Below are 24,715 nucleotides of genomic sequence, written 5' to 3'. Positions count from 1 at the left end.
AATAAACAAATTTAAGATAAAATAAGTGGTACACAGTTCTGATTCTCCAGTTTTTCAAAGATTTTTATTTCAGCTAGTCTTTTAGAAGAAATATTTGGCGAACTCCAGCGAAACTAGCTACCATTTCCGCTTAGAAACTCAATGCTGGTGAAAATTTGGGTTTGGGATGAACTTGCTATGCGGAGCAGTTAATTGAAAAAACATTAAAAACTTGCCACAAAATAGAGCAAACATTATTTTGGAATTTTTTACATATTTCAAATTCGTATTTATACAATTTGACTGTTAAAAAACTATTTTTGATGTAAATACAATCAGAAATGCTCCTAGAAAACAGCATAATCGTTATTTGTGAAGAAAAAAAAACAGCATAATCGTTTGCGAGGTTTTTTAAGAAAACATTTTATTCATTTTATTTGTTTCTGCATACGACTTTTTACATGTTTTTTTTTGTTCACATAACATTTATTTGACACGGCACAATACAAATCAATGTTTTACGGAGGTGCTTGTTGTTTTGTAACTGGTCTTACGATGCTGGCCTAACTGCAGTGAAGGAAATGAAATGATTTTGAGCTGATTGTTTTTTCATCTTGAGTTGTGCACATCATGAAGTGCACAGTTCATGACTAAAATTGTATCCTCTCAATACGTAATAAAATGTTGGTGCCTTGGTCACTCGGAGATGACAAATACAACAGTTGACTACATACAACTCTGAGAATAGAGTGATGCGCGTTGCTCCGTTGTAATTCTCTCTTCGTACGTGGCGCATCGTAGGAAAAAAACGATAGCAACAAGCAAAAGAATAATTGAGAGTCCCATAAATGTTGGTTGGATTGCATCTCGCATCGCAGTGACGCAGCAGCGATGATGCGGTGCGGTGATGATGGGAGGGAGAGTAAGTAGTTCGGATGGTATTTTTTTCAGCAGGTTTTCTATAGCAGCCAAACAGATACCAAAATGTGCTATGTTTGTTACCGAGAAATCATACGTTTGTTGTATTGCGTTGCGATTTCGTCAATGACATTACTCACTAGTTTTTGTTATGATTAGTGAATGGAATATTTTCTTCATACTAATTTGGGTAGTAACGTTATGGAAGAGTGAGCGGGGATGGAGTTTTGAAAATCTTTGAATAATGCTTGACTCGCTTTTGAACTGGTTTTGGATGCATTATTGCAGATTTTGATACTGCATTTTCACGTTTCAGTGCTGCGATTTTCAGGTTTAAGTGCTGTATGCCAATTGTGATGAACCGAATATATTTGTACAGAAGTACAGAAATAACACCGAGAGGTAAAATAAGGCTTCTTTAGCAAAATTTTTAGCAAAAATTTGTAGAGGTTTGTAGAATTATCATTCTTTTTAAACATATGCTGGCAACGACATTTTTATTATCACTGGACTTGTTTATTCATACTAAATTCAACAAGGAACTTGGAATATAAGCATAACAACTCAGATCTTTTTTTCCCTTCCTTTTCAATTTTCTATATTTCTGAGTACAAATGACATAAAGTATTTACAGATCAAATTTGTAACGGCTAATTTAACAAACATATTTACCCTAGTAAAAATGTTATGCAACTTAAATCCAAACAAAATATGGCAAGTGTTTGTTACGTCTAATGCCTGATTAATACCTGATAAAATCTGCAATATTTTGCAAATCATTAAAACTTTTTCTATCCTTCACAAACGTTCGAAAAACATAGAGGAGAAACAATTGGTATGATAAAAAGCTCATCGAAGCTTTTTTCCTGATTGGTCTGATTTCAATTAGTCGAATGTTCGCGGAATACCAGTTCAAGAAACACTAGTTAGGGCCAACAATAGTGGTCTTAAAAGGCTTCGCGCTCATTCCACAGCCCCCCGACCGAAAAGCATTGCCACAACGATTATAAGGTTAGTTTCAGAGCTATATGCTCTGTACTGATAACAGTTACAGTTTGAACCTTTGTTTTTATTTGTTTTGTAAATATTCGAACTGTTATTAAAATTTGTATACACTTGTAACAGTAAGGAAAAAATTCTTAATACATATTAAGAAGAAATTTGTTTTGTAAGTTCTCCGTACGTCACAATTGAATCAGTTGTAACACACCCTGTTGACACAGTGCGTCGATGGTTCGATTTTGGTAACATATTTATTTGCTTTCATTGACCACAGGGGATTTGTTTCTGAAAAGTTGGTTGGGTTTGTAACGACAGATGTTGTTTGGCCATAATGGGTCAAGTAGGAGAAACATGCTGTTAGTGATAAATCAAACGGGCCCGTAACATCAAAATTGCACAAAAGCTTGAAAACTCCGAAATTCAAAGAGTAGTAAATCTAGAATTTGCTTATATTAAAATGTTTATCTGACTTAACACCAACTAATTATACGTAAGGAATTACCCATCGTGAAAAAGTTGAAGAGGTTGTTTATTAGACACGACCGCAGAGTTAACCTAGAATACGACAGCCTGTCTTAAGTCAATGTATTTCTTGCAATAGGTTTGGGAATACACTCAATGGGGTTAATCAATTTAATGGTCTCTCTGTTCCAGGTGACGTTTACCTCTACAGAAGGCACCGGTAACGACAAAGAACAACAGCAGAAGCTATGTGCAGCTAATCAGTTTCACTTGACGCCATATCCAAAACAAGAATGAAATTGTATTGTTTTGTGGCTGTCTTTTGTATCAAGTTGCACTGAGAAAGCTTAATTTAGGCAGTGGCTATGATGAGGGCCAATAGTGCATTCCCGGTAACCTAGGTTTAATACGAACAATTTTCTGCAGTTTCCAGTAGCGTAGATAATTTTAAAACTGATCGCTGCAAATAGTAGGACTTGAGCGAAAAATTATGTGATTCAGGTTCACTGGCGCAAACATTCTTCAAATAAATGTTAAAATACACTCAGTAAACTTTGAGGCTTAGCTGAAGTCAAAAGAGGTTAATAATGTTTGTCAATGCCATTTATTGACAACTGAATATTGTTTTTTGACATGGCAAATTTTTGATTTAGTTCTGAATGATGTACTGTGTAAAATCAACATGAGATGATTTATTTGAAACTATCTGTGATAATTTTTATCGCCATACTGCTATGCACGCTATATAGCTAGCCACGCACGCTGTAGATATGCACACACGCTATATAGCTAGCCACGCACGCTATAAACATGCACAGACATGCTATAGACATGCACAGACACGCTATAGACAAGCACAGAAACTATATAACCATGCACACGCAAGCCACGCACGCTATAGATATGCACGCGCTATACAGCTAGCCACGCACGCTAGCGACATACGCTATAAATATTCACACACGTGATATATGTGCACACACCCTATATATATATACACCCTGGAAGATGATGGCTTCTCAAACCACCTGGCGGTGCGAGTCTCATTTAATTTCTGGCTGTATTCACCCAACGATATCTGAATTGAATTACCACTGGTGGGGTCCAACTCAGATCAAAAGGAAGCCGAACTGAAAAAGTTAGGTTCTGCAACTAACCACTACCGCCGCCGCTGTTGCCCGCTGCTGCTCCGCGCCGCGTTTGCCCACTGCCATCGCTGCTACTGTCCGCCGCTGCTGCCTGCTGCTAGTAAACTGAGATTGCTTGAGGAGAAGCAGTCTCTTATATAGCCCAACGAGTGCATTCCTGGCTAACTAGGTACTCCATTCTGTCGTCCTTTTTAGGGAAAGGCAGCAAGCAACCAATCAAAGGTCGACATTTACGTTTCGACAAGGTTCAACAATTTTCAATAGTACAATAGTTCGAACAGTCAGATTTTAATTTTCTGCATTTGGACGGTTGCTTAAATGATTTTCCAATCGATTGCTGCAAAAATGACGGAAATCGGTTGAAAACTGACTGAGTTTAGAACGTTTGAAATTGGACAATTTTCGTGACGCTTTCCATGTTTTCGGTTTTCGAAATTGGATCCCTGTATTGAAGTTGAACCCCTATATATGTTGCCGTAAGACGTATTCTACGTCAAAAAAATCAATTTTGTCAATGATCAAGGAACAACTTTATTTGAAATAAAAAAGTCTCTCTCTCTCTCTCTCCAGCTCGGGGAAAACTAATAGTGTCAGAAGGATCGTAGCTCTAGCCCCGCAATTGTCCTGTACACTCAACAGTTGGCTGCGAAGTCTGTGTATAATAAACAGAAGTTCAAATTTCAAGACGGAATGTAGCACCAAGGCATTGCTTTACATTATCAATACACAAAATTTAAAATTGTTAAAAAAGTTGTTTAAGTTAATATTTCCGAAATCTCATTTTTTGTTATGAAAACACTATAAACGGTTTGCTAAATATTTGTTGTCTGATCATGGCAAACTGAGAGAGAAAAAGTTACGATGGCAGTTCGTAACGTTAATGACTTTTGGCCGATAGCTACAATTTTCCACCGCCGTGCATCTGAAATTGCCATTCTCCGCCACAAACATTTGCCGAACTTTTTCGGATACATTATTTTTTCTTAGCCCTTTGTCCATCTTGACGCCTTATACCGACAAAAGCTTCTAACCAACTAGCAATTTGCACTTGCGCTTGCACCTAACAGCTACCACCAAAAAAAACCCCGTTGAGTTGAGTGAGAGTAGGAAAACACGAACTCTCTTTCTTGAAAAAAAAATCCCCATCATTGAGTAAATATTTACGATCCAATTTCTCTTAGGCTAATGACATACTGAGGCGTCAAATGAAGCGAAGCAAAAAGCGTCGCAAAAGCGTCAGAGCTACTTCTTCGAACGTCTATATGAAACGCTCGAACCGGTCATACTGGAGCGGCAAAGACGCGTCGATAGAGGCGGCGAAACAGAACGAGTAGTGTTTTGACGCGCGTATATGTACGCGGTAATACCATATTCAGACTAAATCTTTTATCGCCAGGTGCTTTATATTTGCTTTGTTTTGGTTTGGTAATTGGAAAAAGCAAATAAATACATTTTCGTTTAGAAAATGTTAAAATGTTTAGAAGAGGGTTGTGCAGTAAATCCATGTTCAGACTAAACCTGATATCGCCAGGTACTTAATATTTGCTTTATTTTGGTCTTAAATCTTAAAAAAGAAAAAAAGTAGGATAGAAAATACTATCGGGAAAAATTTTCAGGTCGCCGGGAAAATAGCACTGGTATTATTATTTGATATTGTTGAGTTTTGATTTGAATGGCCAGAAATCTAGCATGCTAAACTTCTTTGGTCGCGAAAATGCAAGCCGCTGAGTAACTAGCTGTGCTCTCATTGGTGATTCAAATCCTAACAGATATTATAAACTAGTTGAACGTTGCTCGGGGTCAACGGGTTTAAAATTTAGGATAATTTCTTATTTTTTTTACTACGTCTGTAGCGCAACTCACTTCAGTAATATTATTTTATTTCATAAAAAAATCTCTGTTTACTAAAAACGTAATTTACCGTGCTTGAAGAAGCAAAAAAATCTCCATTGGACGAATTTATATTTCCTTTAAACAAAACCGCTATTGGAATCTAGGAATATGACAACACAACGCATTTGCGACGCTCGCTCCACTATGTCATAGGAAGCTTCACCCAACGCTTCTGTTTATTCCGCTTCTCAAACGCTCAACGCTTCGCTTCATTTGACGCCTCAGTATGTCAGTAGCCTTATTCATTACATGTTCATAACGCGACTAACTTTATATTCTCAGCTGTACACATAGAGAATAACATATATTGCGTGCTCCCACGATGAAAAGTACATCGTAAGAAGGAAGGCGGAGAGAGTGCACCAGTAACGATTTTTTTTATATGGTGCTCTTTTGTGATCTTCGTTATTCACCTACCATGGAGGTCTGTTTGCAAATGTGCGAAGAATAAGAATAACTCGCACACTGACGACGATGTCAACGCATCATAGGCTTGGTTTATACGTATTCATTAGTCGCTAGAAGCGATTTTTTTCCATCGGTGCTAACTAGTCAGTCGTCGTAGGTTCGTGTCTTGGCTCAAGAGAGACTGTTAGTGTCTGCAGGGTCGTAGCGCTAGCCCTGCAATCGCCCTGTGCACTCAACAGTTGGCTACTAAATCTGTGGCCAATAAACAAAAATACTTTAAATATTTCAAAAGCCAAAATAATTAGCTTGATTGATGTGATGTTACCGGCGAAGCTGTAGATAGTAGTTCTGTTAAAAAAAATTGATTGAATATCTCAAAAAGCTTATTTTTTGAATTCTAAGTTGCCAAATGTTACAACGTTGATTATTTGAACACGGAAGAGGTTAAAATATCTGATTTTTTTCTCGAAACCAGAACGATTTGTTTGATTGGTGCGATGTTTTCGCCAAAGTTGTTTACAGTAGTTGAGTATTTAAAATATTCTAAATTGAACATTCCAAAGAGCTGATTTTTGAAAAATATTAATGTATTTTTTAAAAACTGCATAATGTAAACTGTACATTGATGACCATGGAGAAATAAAAACCAAAAATTCTTTAGAAAATATCCTAATAAAAAGGATTTGGGAAAATTTTAGGAAATATTTTTTATTTTCGAGAAGTTTAAAAGAAATTATTTTTTCAAGTTTCGAAACTACTTATTTTGAAATGTTGGTCCCCAATATCATTTTTTATCAGTTTAGCCATTTTGAGCGCTGGATGCAAACAAGTAGAATATGTTGGCAGATGACCAGAGAGATGCAACTTTGATGGACTAGATGGACTAACAACCTATGAGGGGAACAACAACAAACAAAACAGCACTTTTCGTACAAAATTTTTTTTCCTTTGCTCAAATCATCGAAAAAAGTCATGGGAAGCTAAGGGTAAACATAAAACTACTAAACCTAAGAGTAAAAAATATTTTGTTCGAATTGATTATTTGGAGAACAAAACTTGTGACTTGTGGATTTGCGTTTTTTTTTTTTTAAATTAAAGATAATGTTATTTTACGTTCAGGAAAAATACTGCGATTTAACTGTATTTCGTTTATCACGCGTTACATAGATTCTGAAAACTTTTTAGAAGTGAATTCACAACTTTTTCAGCATTTTGATTCAAATCGGGAATTTCTTGCAATCATGCGGGAAAAATGCGGGAATTCGAAAATGTAAAATGAGTGGCCACCCTGGTGTAGGCATCATCCCGATTACGGAAATACTCATATTGGGTAGTATTCTGCCATTTTAGGTTGTTTTCCGGAAACTGGAAGTTGCCACCTCCGAATTCCAAATGAATTCCAAATGAGCCAAAGGATAAATGACTATGCTCGGAAATAGCAAAAAGTTGAAGAGGTTGTTTATAAGACACGACCGCAGAGGTAACGTAGAATACGACAGCCTGTCTTATGCCAATGTATTTCTTGGAATAGGTTTGGGAATACACTGAATTGAGGTTAAATCTCCAGATAAACTTTGAGGTTAATTGTGCCATTTATTGACAAGTGAATATTTTTTCAACATGGCAAATTTTTTTATTTAGTTTTGAATGATTCACAGTGATAATCAAATTCTACATGAGGTGATTTGTTAGCAATTACACTACCCGTCATAAGTTTGGAATCGCTTTACTGAGTATTGCAACACCCAGTTTGAACGCTGCAACGCTTCCCGAAAAGTTCAGCATCACCTGGAATAGGCGGATATCTCGTGTTTTTGACAACCTAGAAAGTTGCGGTTTTCAGCAAACTTGTTTCGAAGGTCAAAGGCTACTGTATGGTGGCCAATTCAGTGTGAAATTTTACCGCTATGTGGTGCTAGTGGGCACACAATGAGTTGTTTTTTGAACTTAACTAATCTCACGATTCCGACCTGCCAGAAAGTTGCGGTGTTCAGCAAACTTGTTCAGAAGGCTAAAGGCTTCTACATGGTAGACAATTTAATACTGAATTACCCCGCTATGCGGCGCTAGGGTGCATGCAGTTTTTTCATATTTAGACTTCAACTTATCGCATGATCATTACTACCCACAAAGTTGCGGTGTTCGGCTTGTGCCACCAGTTCTGGTCAAGCAATTTAACAGTTACAGTTACAGAAATTTGCCCATTTTGAGTGATGCTAAACTTTTCGGGGTGTTGCAATATTCAAACTGGGTGTTGCAATACTCAGTCAAGCGATTCCAAACTTATAACGGGTAGTGTAAATATGAAAATTTCAACCGCTAAACTGCTAGCCACGCACGCTATATAGCAAGCCACGCACTCTAGCCACACGCTCTGTAGACATGCACAGACACGCTAGACATTCACACGCTATATAGCAAACCACGCACGCAAGCCACACACGCTAGCCACACACCTTATATATTAGGGACACACGCTACAAATATTCACACACGTTATGTGCACACACCCTATATATATACATACGCTGGATGATGGTGGCTTCTCAAACCACCTGGCGGTGCGAGTCTCTTCCAGTTTCGGGTTGTATTTGCCCTACGATATCTGAATCGGATTACCGCTGGTGGGGTCCAACTCAGATCGAAGGGGAGCCGAACTGAAAGAGGTAAGAACTGCAGCTAACCACTACCACCGCTGCTGTTGCCCGCTTCTGATCCACTTCGCCTACTGCCATCGGTGTTGATGTTCGCTGTTGTTGCCTGCTGCTAGTAAATTGTTTTGCTTGAGGAGAAACAGTCTCTTATATAGCCCAAAGAGTGCATTCCCGGCTAACTAGGTACTCCATTCTGTCGTCCTATTTAGGGAAAGGCAGCAAGCGACCAATCAAAAATCGACATTTGCGTTTCGACATTGTTCAAAAATTTTCAATATTACAATAGTTTGAACAATCAGATTACAATTTTCTGCATTCGGACGGGTGCTTAAATGATTTTCCAATCGATTGCTGCAAAAATGACAGAAATCGGTTGGAAACTGACTGGGTTTAAAACGCTTGAAATTGGACAATTTTTGTGACGCTCTCGATGTTTTCGGTTTTGAAATTGGATCCCTGTATTGAAATTGGGTCCCTGTAATTGTTGCCGTAAGACGTATTCTACGTCAAAATCGTTCGACTCGAGCTGCACAATGTCGCCTCTGATTACGGAAATACCCCTATTGGGTGGTATGTGGTGAAGCTAGGCTGTTTTTAGGCATCAGAAGTCACCAAGAATTTCGAAATGGCGTTTGAAGTAGCACATACTAAACACATCCTGCACACTAGTATCACGTTGTGGCAGAATTCAGAACTAACTGTTAACCAACCAGGAGCCCTTCATTTTGAAGTAGGATACTTCTCTCAGGAAGTTGGGCTACATAGGGATGTGAAATGAAAATCTAAAACCGAAAAAAGTGAAAAATATGTCCAATTTCAAATGCTAATATATCGGTTATTATTCGATGGATTTCCTTCGTTCTTGCAGTAATAGATTGGAAAATCTTCTAAGATTCTTCCCAAAAGAAGATAATTGTAATTTTATTATTCAAACTGTTGTACTATTGAAAATAGTCAAGCCTTGTCAAAACGAAAAATTCGACCTCTGATTGGTCGTTATATGATTGCTTCCCAAGCACGGTCCACAGAATCAGATACCTTGCCATTTAAAACATGATATTTGGCATATATAAGAGTCTGTTTCAGCCCCGAAACCGCCCATAATAGTTCTAGACAGCGACAACAGCAGTCGTCCTCCCTTAGCAGCAGCACTAACAGTGCAGTGGATAACAGCGATGGCGGAAAGCGGCTACAGCTGTGGCGTAGCAATGGATAGCGCACTATTTGCAGCGGATCCCAGCAACTATAGCAGCTGGGCCATCTGATGCAGGGACAGCGGATACCAATGGCAGCGTATAGCGGCCACAACCGTGGCATGGCTATGTATAGCGAACTAGTTGCAGCGGATCTCAACATCGATAGCGGCTGATGCAGTGAGGCACTTTAGTGAAATGCAGTCTCTGGGCGATAGCGGGCACTATTAAATGCATTCAATGAAAAATTGACTCATTTTGACAACGCGTGAGCCGTCTAGTTTTGAGTGTTAAATCAGCTTTCCACTATTTATTTTATCACAAGGAATATTTTATTCACACTGTCAGTGATACTAAAATGAACAACAAATTGTCCTTTTCAGGATGAAATAAAAACTTAATTGAAGAGTTAATATTTTCTAATAAGTTAATTCACATTTTTATATTTGTAAAAGTTATAAATTTTACTTAATCTCCGTGTCTCAAAACGTACTGAATTATCTTTCGCGAAATTCGATTGATCTGATTAGTCAACGTTTATTTACAAGAAAAAATGACTGACACGTAAAAGTATTCTACTTCAACCTTGCGGTCGTGGCTTTGCACACAACCCTCCTGTTTTTTTAAACATCTTTACTAGAGATGATAACTTTTTTAACTGGTTAGATTTCCGAGATAATGACATGGCTTATAACGGCACGTTTCCCTTACATGGGAAAAGATCGAATCCTTACCTTACCTTACCAGTCAGCTCCAGGCCGAAGTGTCCCTTGCTGTTCGAAGAACTCGTCTCCATTCAATTCGGTCCATGGCCGCAGCTCGCCAGCCATATCGTCTGCGGAGACCCCGTAGATCGTCTTCCACTTGATCGAGCCACCTTGATCGCTGTGCGCCCTCTCGCCTCGTTCCAGTCGGGTCGTTATTAAGAACCATTTCTACCGGGTTGTTGTCCGACATTCTAACGACATGCTCAGCCCACCGTAGTCTCCCGATTTTCGCCGTTTCTCCCCGTTGGTTCTCCCAGCAGCTGTTGCAACTCGTGGTTCATCCGCTTCTGCCAAGATCCATCTTCCATTTGCACTTCACCACAGAAAGTACGAAGCACCTTCTGTTCAAAAACCCCACGGGTGTCCTCCACGAGCATGTTCCAGGTTTCATGGCCGTAGAGGACTACCGGTCTGATCAGTGTTTTGTAGATGGTTAACTTTGTGCGGCGGCGGATTTTATTCGAGCGGAGCGTCCTCCGGAGTCCAAAGTAGGCACGATTTCCAGCCATAAGGCGTCGACGAATTTCTCTGCTGGTGTCGTTGTCAGCAGTCACCAGTGAGCCCAGGTACACGAATTCGTCTATCACCTCGATTTCATCACCGCTAACATGAATTCGAGGCGGGAGGTTTATACTGTCTTCTCTGGAACCTCTTCCTCTCATGTACTTAGTTTTCGATGTGTTTATGGCCAGTCCAATCCGTCCGGCTTCAGCCTTCAGCCTGATGTACGTCTCCGTTTTCTTCTCAAGGGTTTGTGCTACAACATCAATGTCATCGGTGAAGCCAAAGAACTGAACAGATCTTCTAAAAATCGTGCCACTCGTGTCGATACCAGCCCTACGTATCACACCTTCCAAAGCGTTGTTTAATAGCAAGCACGATAATCCATCACCTTGCCGTAACCCTTTTCGAGATTCGAAGGGATTCGGGAGTGTCCCCGAAACTCAAACTACGCACATCACCCGATCCATCGTCGACTTGACCAACCGTGTTAGTTTATCCGGGAAACCGGAATCGTGCATAATCTGCCATAGCTGTTCTCGATCGATTGTGTCGTATGCCGATTTAAAATCGATGAACAAATGATGTGTGGGCACGTTATACTCACTGCACTTCTGTAGGACCTGCCGTATCGCGAAAATTTGGTCCGTGGTGGCGCAGGCACCCATAAATTCTGCTTGGTAATGCCCCACGAACTCCCTTGCAAACGGTGATAATCGACGGCGCAGAATTTGAGAGAGTACCTTGTAGGCGGCGTTCAGCAACGTGATTGCGCGGTAGTTGCAGCAATCCAACTTGTCGCCTTTTCTGCAGATGGGGCACACTGTACCCTCCATCCACTACTCCGGTACTACCTCCTCCTCCCAAATCTTGGCATTAACCCAGTGTAGCGCCTTAGCCAGTGATTCTCCACCGTATTTCAACAGCTCGCTGGAGAGTTGGTCAGCTCAAGCGGCTTCATTGTTTTTCAGCCGGCCGATCTCCTCTCTAACCTCCTGGAGGTCAGGGGCTGGAATTCTATCGTCATCTGCGCATACACCGAGATCTACTACCACTCCGTCGTCGTCCTCTGCTATATCGCCACCTTTTAATCACCTCCCACTTGTTCGTGAGAAGGTTGCCGGCCAGGTCCCTGCACATGTTGGCTTGTGGCACATAGCTTTTGCGGGAACAGCTTTCGTATGTCATTCGCACGGTATAGTTCCTCCATCGCCTCGCGATCTCCATCTTCCTCCTGGCGCTTCTTCTTCCGTTAGACCGAGTTTTGTCTGTTCCGCGCGCGTCGTTAGCGCTCCACGTTCGCCCTTGTTTGGTGTTGTAGCATTTTCGCTCGTGCTGCATTCTTCTCTTCCACTAACTGTTTGCACTCGTCGCCAAACCAGTCGTTTCTCCTGTTCGGAGCCAAAGTACCAAGTGCCCCTACAGCAATACTACCTATGGCTGACCGAATGTCCCTTCAGCCATCTTCAAGAGTAGCTGCACCATACTGCTCTTCCATTGGTAATGCTGCATCCAGCTGCTGCGCGTACTTCCATGCAACTTCGGCGTCCAGTATTTTGAAAATTTTTGTGACACCGGAATGTAGCCCCTGGATTTACTTTGCTTTACTTTTGAAGGTTTGAGATGAAGTCCTCTAGAGATTAGAGTGTAAAAAAAATATTTAGATCTGAATTTATAACATCGTTTGTTTTTGTTGGGCGAATATAGCATAATTTGTAGGGTAAATAACTTTTTTCTATTTTTATTTACTTCACCATTGGAGCTGGCACACGTTCCCAAAGATGGAAGTACAAAGTATCTCCTGCGTATGGAAGCATCATATTGACATCTGATTGTATAGAAAAATTTCTGGTTGTTCTCACAGGCAAATATTTAAAAAACACTAGGCTAAGTATGTATAATTATACTTTTGTAAAAAAAAAAAAAAAATCGGTAGAATTGTCATGGAAACCAGACTTTTTTCAAGAACATTTAATGAGCATTAAACTATTTCGATTATTCTACAGCAGTTTGTGCGTTGAAAATGCTGTTATCGACCATTGCCCTGCTAGCATTTTCTTAAGCTAGCAGACCTATATTAAAAAAAAAACTAAATATGGAAAATGCACCTAATTTATTATAACTACCTACGTATGAAAGCATTATTTGACATCCAATTGCAATCAACGGTTTCTGATCGTTTTAAAACATTTATAAAAAATCGGAGCTATGCCTGTATAGTAATATTTTAAAACATATGCAAAAACTCAATAAAATTATGAAAACCTGGTTTGAAATGGCATGGCATTTAATGAGAAACGAATGGGCACTAAACGAGCCGTTGCGGAACAGAGTGGTCTGAAGACCATTTTTTTCGAAAATGAGTTTTTTTGCATAAGCCGCATCTACTCAAGAAACTGAAGTTGGAAAATTAAGAAAATTTCGATAAATCGAACTTTAGAGCTGAAACCTGAAATTTCGTCCGAATCAGAATGGCCATTCATATAACAACATTTCGTTCGAAGGAACCCGTTGAACGGAATTTTATTCAGAGATTTTTCGAAAATTGCTTCTTCTGAAAAATTTGTTTGATGGCACATAGACCACTCTGTTTCGCAGCGGGTCGAATGTTCATGCTATGAACTATTTGTTCTGCTGACTTAGTACTTCCTTGCGAACCCAAATGTTTGGAGCCATTGACAAAGCGAAAGAGAGTGTAGTTTGGTTTTAGTATGTATAATCCTATTTTTTGTCTGTTAAAAAGTCCAGTCGAATCGCATTGTATACAAAAATCTCATGGTCTGTGGCAATTTTCATGTTAGCAACTGAGCATTAAAACACAAATTTCATTGTTGTAATCTGCATCCCTTACTCATTTGATGAAGGTACTCTGCTTATGATGACACTTCCTGGTTGTGCTTTTAGCCAATACGATGACAGGTTTGTGTGTTCAGCTTTTCACACTCCTAAAATATCCCTCAAAATAGGTGCAAATACGATCTAGCCGAGTAAAGTAGACCGTCTTTTTGCAATCCACGGAATTATTACGGTTCGGTTTCAGTTGCCCTTCTCGAGCTAGCTTGCATGAACGTGTGCCGAAAGACACCCGCCCGCCGTAGATAGTAGATATATATCGCTATTGTTGTAGTTGCTACCTTAATACGGTTTAAGAGCGGTTTTGGACGCGTAGTTTTACGATCGGAAATGGCGGTACAGTGCGGCGGTCTGCAGGTGGTGGAAATATAAAAAATTCAACCCGGTTTCACCAGCGCGTTTCGTACCATGTTTGGTTCCGACACCACGAAATCGCACTGCCTGTGAATTTTTGCACCGTGCGTTGTTCACACCTCATCTACTATTAACCCGTTCCTATGTGGAAGTTTTCAGCTTTCAGAAAACTAATAATTCTCATACTTATACAATTGGCCGCGTTATTGTTGGTAGTTTCCACCTGGTTAGTGCATACGACAAGAGGGGGGTTATATTAATTGGGTCCTAGTAAAATCGATCATCCTAGTAAAATCGATCGACTACTGGCTGAGGTTACTGCTTGATCAAATCGATTGCAGCCTGAAGCTGCTTGGCCGGTTGATAGTTTAATTTCGTTTTAATGACCGGGCCAGCTTGCGTTGTTCCTAGTTTGCCGCTATGACTGGTATACTGTTTTCCCCCGTTCGAAGTGCTCGTTTTTATTTTGGAATCACAATAAAGAACAAAACATTTTTTATTGCTGTTTTATAAAGTTTAATGTTTTCATTTTTAAGTATAATTATATTGCCTGTATAATAAATTAAACTATCGGAATGAGTCAGTATTAGCAAGGAGCTGACGGTTCAATTATTACCTTATTTTGATAGTTTACTTCCATTGCCAGTTGAAAAAACGTTTTGGTTGAAGAATGTAATTCCAGAGAACACCACACACAACATCATTCTCTCTTGTTACTCGTTAAATTTTCGTGCTTTCTCTATACGTGAAAAAATAATCTCGGTTAATCATCCGAGTGCGGGATAGAATCTAGCCATTACTTTTCTTCTAAGCTCAACTTTCAACAATCTTACCGATGGCAGAACAAAGGTGCGCTTGAACAGTATTTCACCTGAAGATACACATCATACGACGAATTTAGGGCGAAACCCCTTCTCGTTTCGCTTACCGTACGTACACTGTTTACAAGGCCTTCGAGCTCGGTCAACATTTACTGCTATTCAAACACCTTCATCTAGGTCGTCACCGGCAGGGCGCCCACCAACCGAAAGCAAGCAGCGTCAGCGTCAACGTAGCGTTTCTCCATTCAACATCAGCTGTTGTTGGTTGATGTTTCTCCGTTTTGTTGCTTAAGGTCTGCTTTCCTCATTTTTCTCTTTATTCATTTTACCTTGCATAGGCAACAAGTTTTTCGCTTTGTCGCTCTTCCGGTTCTTTACTAGTAGAGTGGATAAACTACATGCTTTAATTGTGTTGGTAAACCCTTCTTCGTAGTAGATGTTTAACATCATAGTCCAATTCATTTACTGGCACAATAATATTATTTTTTATACGATGATTCTATCATGGTTTTATCGATTATCTTTAGGTTTTTTCAACCTTTACTTTAGGCACAAGAAAAGCTTTTTTACTCAGTTCCAATTTTTCGGAAATGACGCCGAGACGAGGTTGACAAAGCGAATGACAGTGCGCAAAATTTCTGCTTCGACATAGTACAGCATCAATCAATGGTTCAAAAATTTTCTAGCCTGTAGGGCGAACAACAAGCATATCGCTTCCATCGTGACAACTCAGTTTTAATGCTGCCCCGTTGAATCGCTGTTTGTGAAGGAAATCGGTGTCATAATGGAAATTGTGTGTAAATAATTCGCCCATTTAATTCCTTTCGGTCCCCAAAAGTGGGAGGCTTTTTCTTTTGCCGCTAACACTACCTACCGCCAACGCACCACCGTTTTTGCGCTTTGGTTCGGTACATCGCGGAACAAAAAAGTATAAGTTATTTTCGACAGTGGGTGGAAACTCCACGACGAGGCACTCCGGCCAACTAAAACGTTCGACCTTGAGTTGATCCTTTTTTTTTCTCCGTCGCCCACTCAGTAGATACGTCGGAGGCTCGGATTGTGCGGCGATTTGGAAAACAACATTGTGCTAAGCATCACTGAAATACACATTAACCAGCCTTTGGGTTTGTTTTATTTCCTTTTGTTAGAAGGGAATATTTAAGTTTGCCGACATGCGAATCAACTTAAAATTGTGAACTTTGTCATTTGTATTTTCTTCTCTAGGTTTACATGTATAAATTATATGTTCCTACATTTATACACACGATTACATGTCAGCTTTGGTATTTTAGCTTAAATATTCAGCCATTGAAAAAAAAAAACCGTGACTCCGATATCCTTCCAGTTGAGAATCTAATTTTACAGAAAACGATAAATTTGTTTACCTTTATTTCTAGTAACGATTTATTAAATTGCATTTCACTATAAGAGATACCACAAGTAAACTACTTCTAAATTCTGAAAGATCTACGACGTGAATGGCAAATAATATGATAAATTTCTTTCTCCCAAATGTTTTCTAGGCCACCGGGCTATGGATCCAATATTCTTCTCCCCGCCAAATGGAGTTCCGTCGGAAAGTAAACTGGCCACTTATATGGTAAGTTTCCATCATTCATGCTTATATTTAACTATAGCTGGCCCGGCAAACTTCTTCCCGCCCATTTTTCTTTAGTTTAATAATTTTGATTGAATCTACATGCATCTAGAGATTAACCGCGCGATTTGGTTATAGTCAGCAAATGCATGACAAATCAATTATTGGATACGTTCAAACTCAAAAGACGAATCGTTTAAAATGGTTGGTATATTCGGAACGATAACATCCTCGCCTTTCGACTTCCGTACATCACGCTGCCCATATTGTGTCGTATTCCGGGTATTTTCTCAAAATGGAATTATTCATATTGGGTGGTACTCAGTCATTTTGAGCTGTTGCCATTTTTAAATTCAAAATGGGGTTCGTAATCGATTCTTGGCTTCATCCCGATTACGAAAATACTGGAAATGATCAAATTCGGATTTTCGGCTGTTTTGCAAAAACCGGAGGTCGCCATCGTAGAATTCAAAGTGGTATCTGATTTCGATTGTTGGCTTCTGTGCATTATCACGATTACGGAAATACCTATATTGGTATTTTGTCACTTTAGGCTGTTTTCCACAAACCTGAAGACGTCATATTGGATTGTAAAATGGCATGCAAAAAAAGGATACATTTTTGTTCCTTAGCTTGTAATGTACACATTTAGGCAATGAGTTTGATCCAAATCACGTCAACGCACACTTAAATGTTTAAATAACGACTGCCGCAAATATGGTTAAGTTACAATAAACTATAATTTTGCCAAAATAAAATGAACGTTGGCCTAATCTCACCCCTTCTATGAGGTGAGATTGTGCCAAAAACAAAAAGTTGACTTCAACACCTGAAAAATGAACAGTAGTGTATCTACGAATAATTCACATGAATAACATGATAAAACAGTAAGTATAGGGTCGACCATAAACAACGTGGACTGTTAAGGGGCTGTAGGGGGTTGATCAGAAACTACGTTTCATATGAATTGTAGAAAAATGTATGACTGGATCAAATCGATATCTGGAGTAACCAATTATGAGAACGTGGCTTTTGGACAGTCTCTATACGCATAGTGGCGTCTCTAGGTAGCTTTTTCGTTAGACTTTTCGTTTCAATTATTATATGTCATTGACCACTGTATATTCCATTGGAGATCTCAAAACCGCTGGAAACGTACCCACAACCCTCCTTACTTGCTGGAAAAGTCATCAGTTAATATAGAATCGGTGTACAAAATTTTGTTACATTCCATAAGTAATATCAATCAGTGTAAATTTCCATCTAACAGTTGTTAGCTTACTGTTCTCAAGCTTTTAGTCATTATTTCAAATAATACCTTGACTAGACAACACACCCTATGTAAACAATGCAAGTGTTTTGGTGTTTACTGATATAATTTTGTCGTAAACATGAATTCCGTACATTGTACCGTTCATCACAGCTTGGCACAATCTCACCCCAAAAGGGCTAGAAAAGTGTACAGTTTGGAAAAATATTATTTTCTGAGCCAACACAGGTTTAATGCGTAATATTTCCTCAACACATTCAAGACGACATCCTAACGTACCAACTGAGCAGTAAGTTGATGAGATTTCTTGAACGGGATGGTTTGCCTAGGACATTTTTGGATAACGTTATTTGCGCATGTTTTTCACCCTGTACTTTGAAACATTATTTAAGTGAAACAGTTCACTGATATTATCTATATTTTATTCGAAGTTGTGAATGAATATGTCACGTTTCATAAAGTATTGAATTTGAGATATTAGGTTCTAGAAATCTCAAGTTATTTAACATACAAACAATTTCCGTTTTGGCTCAATCTCACCCCCGTGGCTTAATCTCACCCCGGCAGACGGTATTATATGTTTTTATGGCCATAACAAACATGATGATATGTTTTCACAAGTGATGCATCAACTATTACCGAGTGGTAAGCATTTGAAAATTCTAAGTTGACCACGTGGTGCTTTCAGTCGGACATTTATGGCTTCGACGCACTTCCACCCTAAAATCCTCGGAGGTATCAGTACTGCGAGATAATGATTTCTTTTGATTTCATAGCACTCTTCCCGAGTGTAGGGGAGGATTGTACAAAACGCACCAGTTAAGCATTCGCGCGATTTACAGCGCTTCTAATCATTTTAAAGCGACATTGAACGTGTAGGATGATTGTAGGATCTATTTATTGTATGTTTATGACGAAGTTTATTATAAAATACTCGATTTCAATGTCTTTTTTGGTTGAAATTACCATTGCCGCCAAACAAGCTCGTGATCAAAACGCACCACAACAAAGGTCAGTATGCTCCTCATGAGCCGTTCATATGAACCGGTTCTTAGAAAAGAGCGAAAGAACGAACGGCTCACAAAAAAGAGCCACGGTTCTTTGAGCGCACCAAAACTGATGGGTTCGCGCGAACCTGAAGTTTACCGAGAAAACACGAACTGTAAACACAACACTCGTTAAACATTGTGAACCATGAACCGTTCATATGAGTCGGTTCGGAACGGTGAGTGAGCGGTTCAGAGCCGCTCTTGCAAAAGAGCCGTTTCGCCCATCCCTAGGCTAATATGCCCCTAGGAGAAATCAGCACGCGAAATGAGAAGCGTTTGAAGTCTCGAAAGTAAAATAAAAAATAATGGAATATGCTCTAAGTTGTCAAGCAATCTCCTGCAAGCTCTTCATAGTGCATTCTGCCCCAATTTTAATTTTTATTGTTTTTAGGTAAAAGTTAACTAAAGTTAGTGAAATAATTTGAAATACTTATAATATTAAAAACTCCAAAAGTGTAAAGGTTAAGGGAACCATAGTTCTAGCCAATTGCACAAAATCTCTTACGGACCGTCGTCGAGTTCGGACGCGCGTGCTGCACTATAGTATATATATACATTTTTTTTTTACTACTTAACTTTTTTTTGTACCTCAACATATTTTTTTTCCAACCGACGACGTGTGGAACGCGCGCAAGCATTCAAAAGTAGTTTATTTGTTTTTACTTGATACGGTCATTTGTTCACGTCGCGAGTGCAATGAAGTGCGGTATCGTAAACTGTGCGCAAGGTGACAATCGCTACCTCTGGCGTTGTCACGGAATCTGTAACCGAACATTTCATGCTGCGTGCATAGGTGCACAAAGAAATCACGAGGAAATCCTGCGGACTTTTATGCTGCCGCTTTGTCAGGACTGCCAGGAAAAGTTCGTGACCGACCTAAATCTTAAGGCTCTGACATCTCATCTCAGAAACATCTCAGAAAATATCGGAAAGACGCTTGAAGTAAACCATAAGCTGCTTTCAAATTATAAAAATCTCAGCGCGACTCATGATAACTTGCTGGAGCATATTGAAAAAAGCCTGAATAAAATTAAACTTACCATCACCAACGCCGCGAGCAGCAACAAAGCCAGTGCCGCAGAAATAAAAAACAAAATGTCAACACTTCTTGATACACATTCGGACACCTCAGCAGCTGTTGAAGCGATGGCTAAGTCAGCAGCGACAGCAGCAGCAGCAGCAGCTACAAACTCAACGACAGGGTCAATAAACAAACTACTCGCTACAATTGAAACCGGTTCAGCGCAGTCTAATGCTGATTCTGCTCTTCGTGAAATTCTCGACGAGGTAAAATTTGTCTCTGGAGCTATTACCAGTCTCCAAATTAATCAAACTAGCGCATCACAACAACACAAGTCACTGCATGAAGAATTAAATCAAACTTTGGCAGCTAACAATAAAGCTACGAAGCCCATAACGGACCATTCTTCGCCAGGATGGCGATTTTTGGGCAATAAATGGCGCTGGATGCCAGACTGGTCGGATTATGATGCTAGACAACGGACTCGTAGGCTCCAAGAAAAGGCTGCCGAAAAATCTAGACGAAACAGGAAACGTAGGAGGCGACAATATATTGAATCGAAAAACTTCTACAACAATCGAAACCATACCACCAACATCAACAGCAACAGTAACAAGACAACGAATAGTAACTATATCAACAACAACCACAAGTTCACACACACTTACCAAAACGACCAGATCCGTGTCAATGGATCGGATAAACAATTACTGGCAACCGCCAAAGTTAAATTTGCCAGACCACCATCAACTATTGACCACCCTATAGCAGGCCTCGCAGTTCCAAATTTCATCAATTTCCGGAAGGGTGAAACCATAAACCCTTACCGTTCAGACAACCAGAACCAACATAATATTGAATCGCCACCAAATGAGAACACTACTTCGAAAGCAACATTAGAATCGCACCCAACATCGTGGTCGCTCGATCCCATGCGGCCTCCTGCTGTCAACCTAACACAACAATCAGCTGTTGGAGACGGGCGTTTTCTGAAGGCGCGTTTACGAGATCCAAAAATTATGCACCTTGTACGTCTTTACCTTGCGTACATGCATGACAAAGACCCAACGGTTTGCTACGACGGTATGACGAAAACCAGCATACAAATTACTTTGGCATCAGAGGGACTACCAGTAGCTGCGGAGGAGCTCAGGAAATTTTTCTTCGAGGTACATGAAGAATTCGGCGTACCGAAACAAGCGGCTTCCGAAGACCTTAATTCTTATAGTAGACACTTGAACAACCAGAGGATTCAATCCCTGCAACGCGCAAGGGAAAGTGCCGACAAATTTTATAGACCGATTTTTCGGAAATAATGACTCCTTTCGATGAGAAAGAGAGTAATTCAAGACGTGGCTCTGAAGAGTTTGTAATATATTGCCAGAATTTTAACAGAATGAGTAGTTCAAAAAAAATTGATATTCTTAGTAAAAAGATTAATGGTTGTATGTATTCAATCATTATAGGAACGGAAACAAGTTGGTCTGAAAGTATAAAGAGTGAGGAGGTTTTTGGAAACAGTTATCAAGTATTCAGAAGCGATCGTGATCTTTTGTTAACTGATAAAAAATCTGGTGGCGGTGTACTAGTAGCCGTCAAGACAAAGTTCGACGCAGAGCTGGTCCCAACGATGAAGTATAAAGAATTTGACGATGTTTGGGTCAAAACTGTATTAAACGGTCAATGCCACATTTTTGCATCAGTATACTTCCCTCCACAATTTGCAAAAAAACAATATTATGAATTATTTTTAGAAACCGCCAACTCAGTAATTTGTAACTCTGACCCGGAAATTAAAATACATATATACGGCGATTTCAATCAAAAAGATGCAGACTTCATCAAGGACTGCGATAACGAATCACTGTTGCTTCCTATAGTAGGAGATAACGAGGCACTACAGCAAATTTTCGACACGACCAGTCAGTTAGGATTATATCAAGTAAACGCAATACGAAATGAACTGAACTGTTTTTTAGATCTCTTGTTCACAAACTGCACTGAAGATTTTAGCGTAGATAAAGCCGTTGATCCTCTATCGAAAAATGAGAAATTTCATACAGCCATTGAGTATTCATTGAACATAGATAGCACTAGATCACGTCCCAATGATAGTGAATTTGAGTATGTGTATGACTTTAAAAAAGCTAATATAACAGAAATCGACCGTAAACTCAGTGTAGTCGACTGGCAATCACTTTTGCGAGGCAAAGAGGATATTGAAAAAGCCGCGAATACGTTTCTCTCTCTATTATACGAAATTATAAATGATACAGTTCCTAGGACGAAAAAACGCACTAACTTTTGTTTCAAAGATCCCGTATGGTACACGCAACAGATCAAAAACTTGAAAAACAAAAAACAGAAAGCCCATAAAATGTACAAACACCATAAATGTGAGACCAATCTGGAACGATACAAGAACATATGCAGCGAACTAGATGCAGAAATCTCATTAGCTTATGAGAATTATAACTCAAGGGTAGAAAGTAACATCAAATCTGATCCAAAGCAGTTTTACCGTTTTGCAAAGGAAAAAATGAAAACTAATAATTTTCCATCACGCATGCATTTTGATGAAGGTAACGAAAGTACCGAGTCTCAGCTTATTTGCAACCAATTTGCGAAATTTTTCCAGACCGTTTACAAAAACCCGGATGAAAATAGAGATTTTAACTACTTCACGCATTTACCTGAATGTACCAATAGTGTATCAGTTCAAAATATAACTGTTCAAGAAATATTAACATCATTAGAATCCCTAGATGCAACTAAGGGTGCTGGGCCAGATGGAACTCCACCATCTATGCTGAAAACATTTGCTTCTTCTTTTGTAAAACCACTGTTTTGGCTTTTCAATCTCTCAATCAAAACAGGTGAATTTCCTTCCATGTGGAAAAAATCATTTCTCATCCCGATCTTTAAGTCAGGTAAACGCTCTGATATAAAAAATTATCGCGGCATAGCAATCATCTCTTGTATTCCGAAACTATTTGAATCAATCGTTAATAAACGAATTTTCGAACAGGTGAAAAATAGTATTACAATCAACCAACATGGTTTTTTCAAAGGAAGGTCCACAGCTATTAGAATTCGTTAATTTGACACTCGCTGCAATGGATAGAGGTAACTACGTTGAAACATTATATACCGATTATAGTAAAGCTTTCGATAGAGTCGATATAACATTACTGATTTTCAAACTAAAACGCATTGGACTAGATAACCAACTCGTGAAATGGATTGAATCTCATTTGACGAACAGAACACAATTTGTCCGTTTCAAAGGCCATCTCTCTGATCCAGTGAAGGTAACATCTGGAGTTCCGCAAGGATCACATTTAGGACCCTTACTATTCATTTTGTTCGTTAATGATGTAACCCTTTTACTTAACCAGATCAAAATTTTAATCTATGCCGACGATATGAAATTGTATATGGAGATTAAAAACCAGTCTGACCTCGAATTGTTTCAGTTGCAGATCAATACCTTCTATACTTGGTGTCTGAAAAGCTTACTTGATATAAATATTAAGAAATGTAATGTCATATCATATACAAGAAAACTTTCAATGCAAACTATGAACTATTACATAGGCCAACAACTTGTAGAGAGATGTACCAAAATGAGAGACTTAGGAGTGATCCTCGATTCGAAACTCACTTTCGTGAATCATTATAACACAATAATCAACAAAGCCAACAGTATGCTTGGTTTTATTAAACGTTTCAGTTATCATTTCAAGGACCCATACACAATAAAAACTCTTTTTGTGAGCTATGTTCGATCAATATTAGAGTACTGCAGTAAAGTTTGGTCCCCATATCAAGAAGTTCATATCAATCGTATTGAATCAGTTCAAAAACAATTTCTGGTTTTTGCATTAAGAAAACTCAATTGGGCATCATATCCTCTCCCTTCTTACGAATCTCGCTGCATGCTTATTAATATCGAAACTCTGAAGAAACGACGAGAAACAACCATGATTACCTTTGTAAACGATATGATCTCACAACGTGTTAATTCACCAAATCTGCTGGAAACTCTTAACTTTTATGCTCCTTCTCGTCCTTTAAGAACGCGCAATATTTTTACTAACAATAATTACCGGTCACTGTACGCCAAACATGGACCAATTAACAGCATCATGAACGCATACAACAAACACTGCGAGATTATAGACGTTACCATGTCCCGGAACGCATTAAAAAGCGCATTACGTGCTAGAACTCGATAGCTTAAGATTAACGTATACATTAGAATTGTAGTCTACATTGATTGACGAAATAAATTTACTTTACTCTTTGTATTATTTACAAGTCAGTTAATCATAAAAGCTTAAATAAAATTCATGAATAATTACATGTTGGACATAGCCACAGCCAATTGCACAGTTTCTTGAGTATTTTAGTCATTATGGCACACTTTTTTATATGAGAACTGTAGAGCTGGGTTTTTATGAGAAAAGCGTAGAATTTCGTCATAAAAAGCCACATGTGTAAGTATTTTGGGGAATTAATAGCATGGGCCAACTTACCCAACTGGTGCGTCTTGTACGGTTCTCCCCTACCAGTGAAAGAAGCTATAAATCTTTTGGCTTCTCTTTCAACGATGTGACAACCCTTGGAAAACCTATGTACGTAGTTACTTAAAGTTAACCCGACTTTGCATTCAAGATTATCATCTATGTGAACTTTTTATGGCACATTTCAAAAATAAAAAAAAGTCCTAACCAGGTCGTTGGAGGAGGAGGTATGTGGATGATATTTTTAGCATTTTAAAACAGTGGCACTTAGAAAGCTTATCAGAATAGTATTAATAAAA

General features: G+C 39.1%; 1 protein-coding gene across 3 annotated transcripts in view; it reads left to right on the top strand.

Annotated features, from left to right (window-relative positions):
• LOC129721349 (PAN2-PAN3 deadenylation complex subunit PAN3) overlaps positions 1-24,715 on the top strand; it is a 66,352-nt gene that overhangs the window by 16,514 nt on the left and 25,123 nt on the right. For all 3 annotated transcript variants that reach the window (XM_055673808.1, XM_055673809.1, XM_055673810.1), the window contains exon 3: positions 16,477-16,553. In XM_055673808.1, coding sequence (XP_055529783.1) covers positions 16,488-16,553 — 66 coding nt within the window. In that variant the 5' untranslated portion in view covers positions 16,477-16,487. The remainder of the gene's footprint in view (positions 1-16,476; positions 16,554-24,715) is intronic.

The sequence above is a fragment of the Wyeomyia smithii genome, chromosome 2 (genome assembly GCF_029784165.1).
Source record: "Wyeomyia smithii strain HCP4-BCI-WySm-NY-G18 chromosome 2, ASM2978416v1, whole genome shotgun sequence".
Taxonomy (NCBI): domain Eukaryota; kingdom Metazoa; phylum Arthropoda; class Insecta; order Diptera; family Culicidae; genus Wyeomyia; species Wyeomyia smithii.
This window is presented reverse-complemented; position numbering and strand designations above follow the sequence as displayed.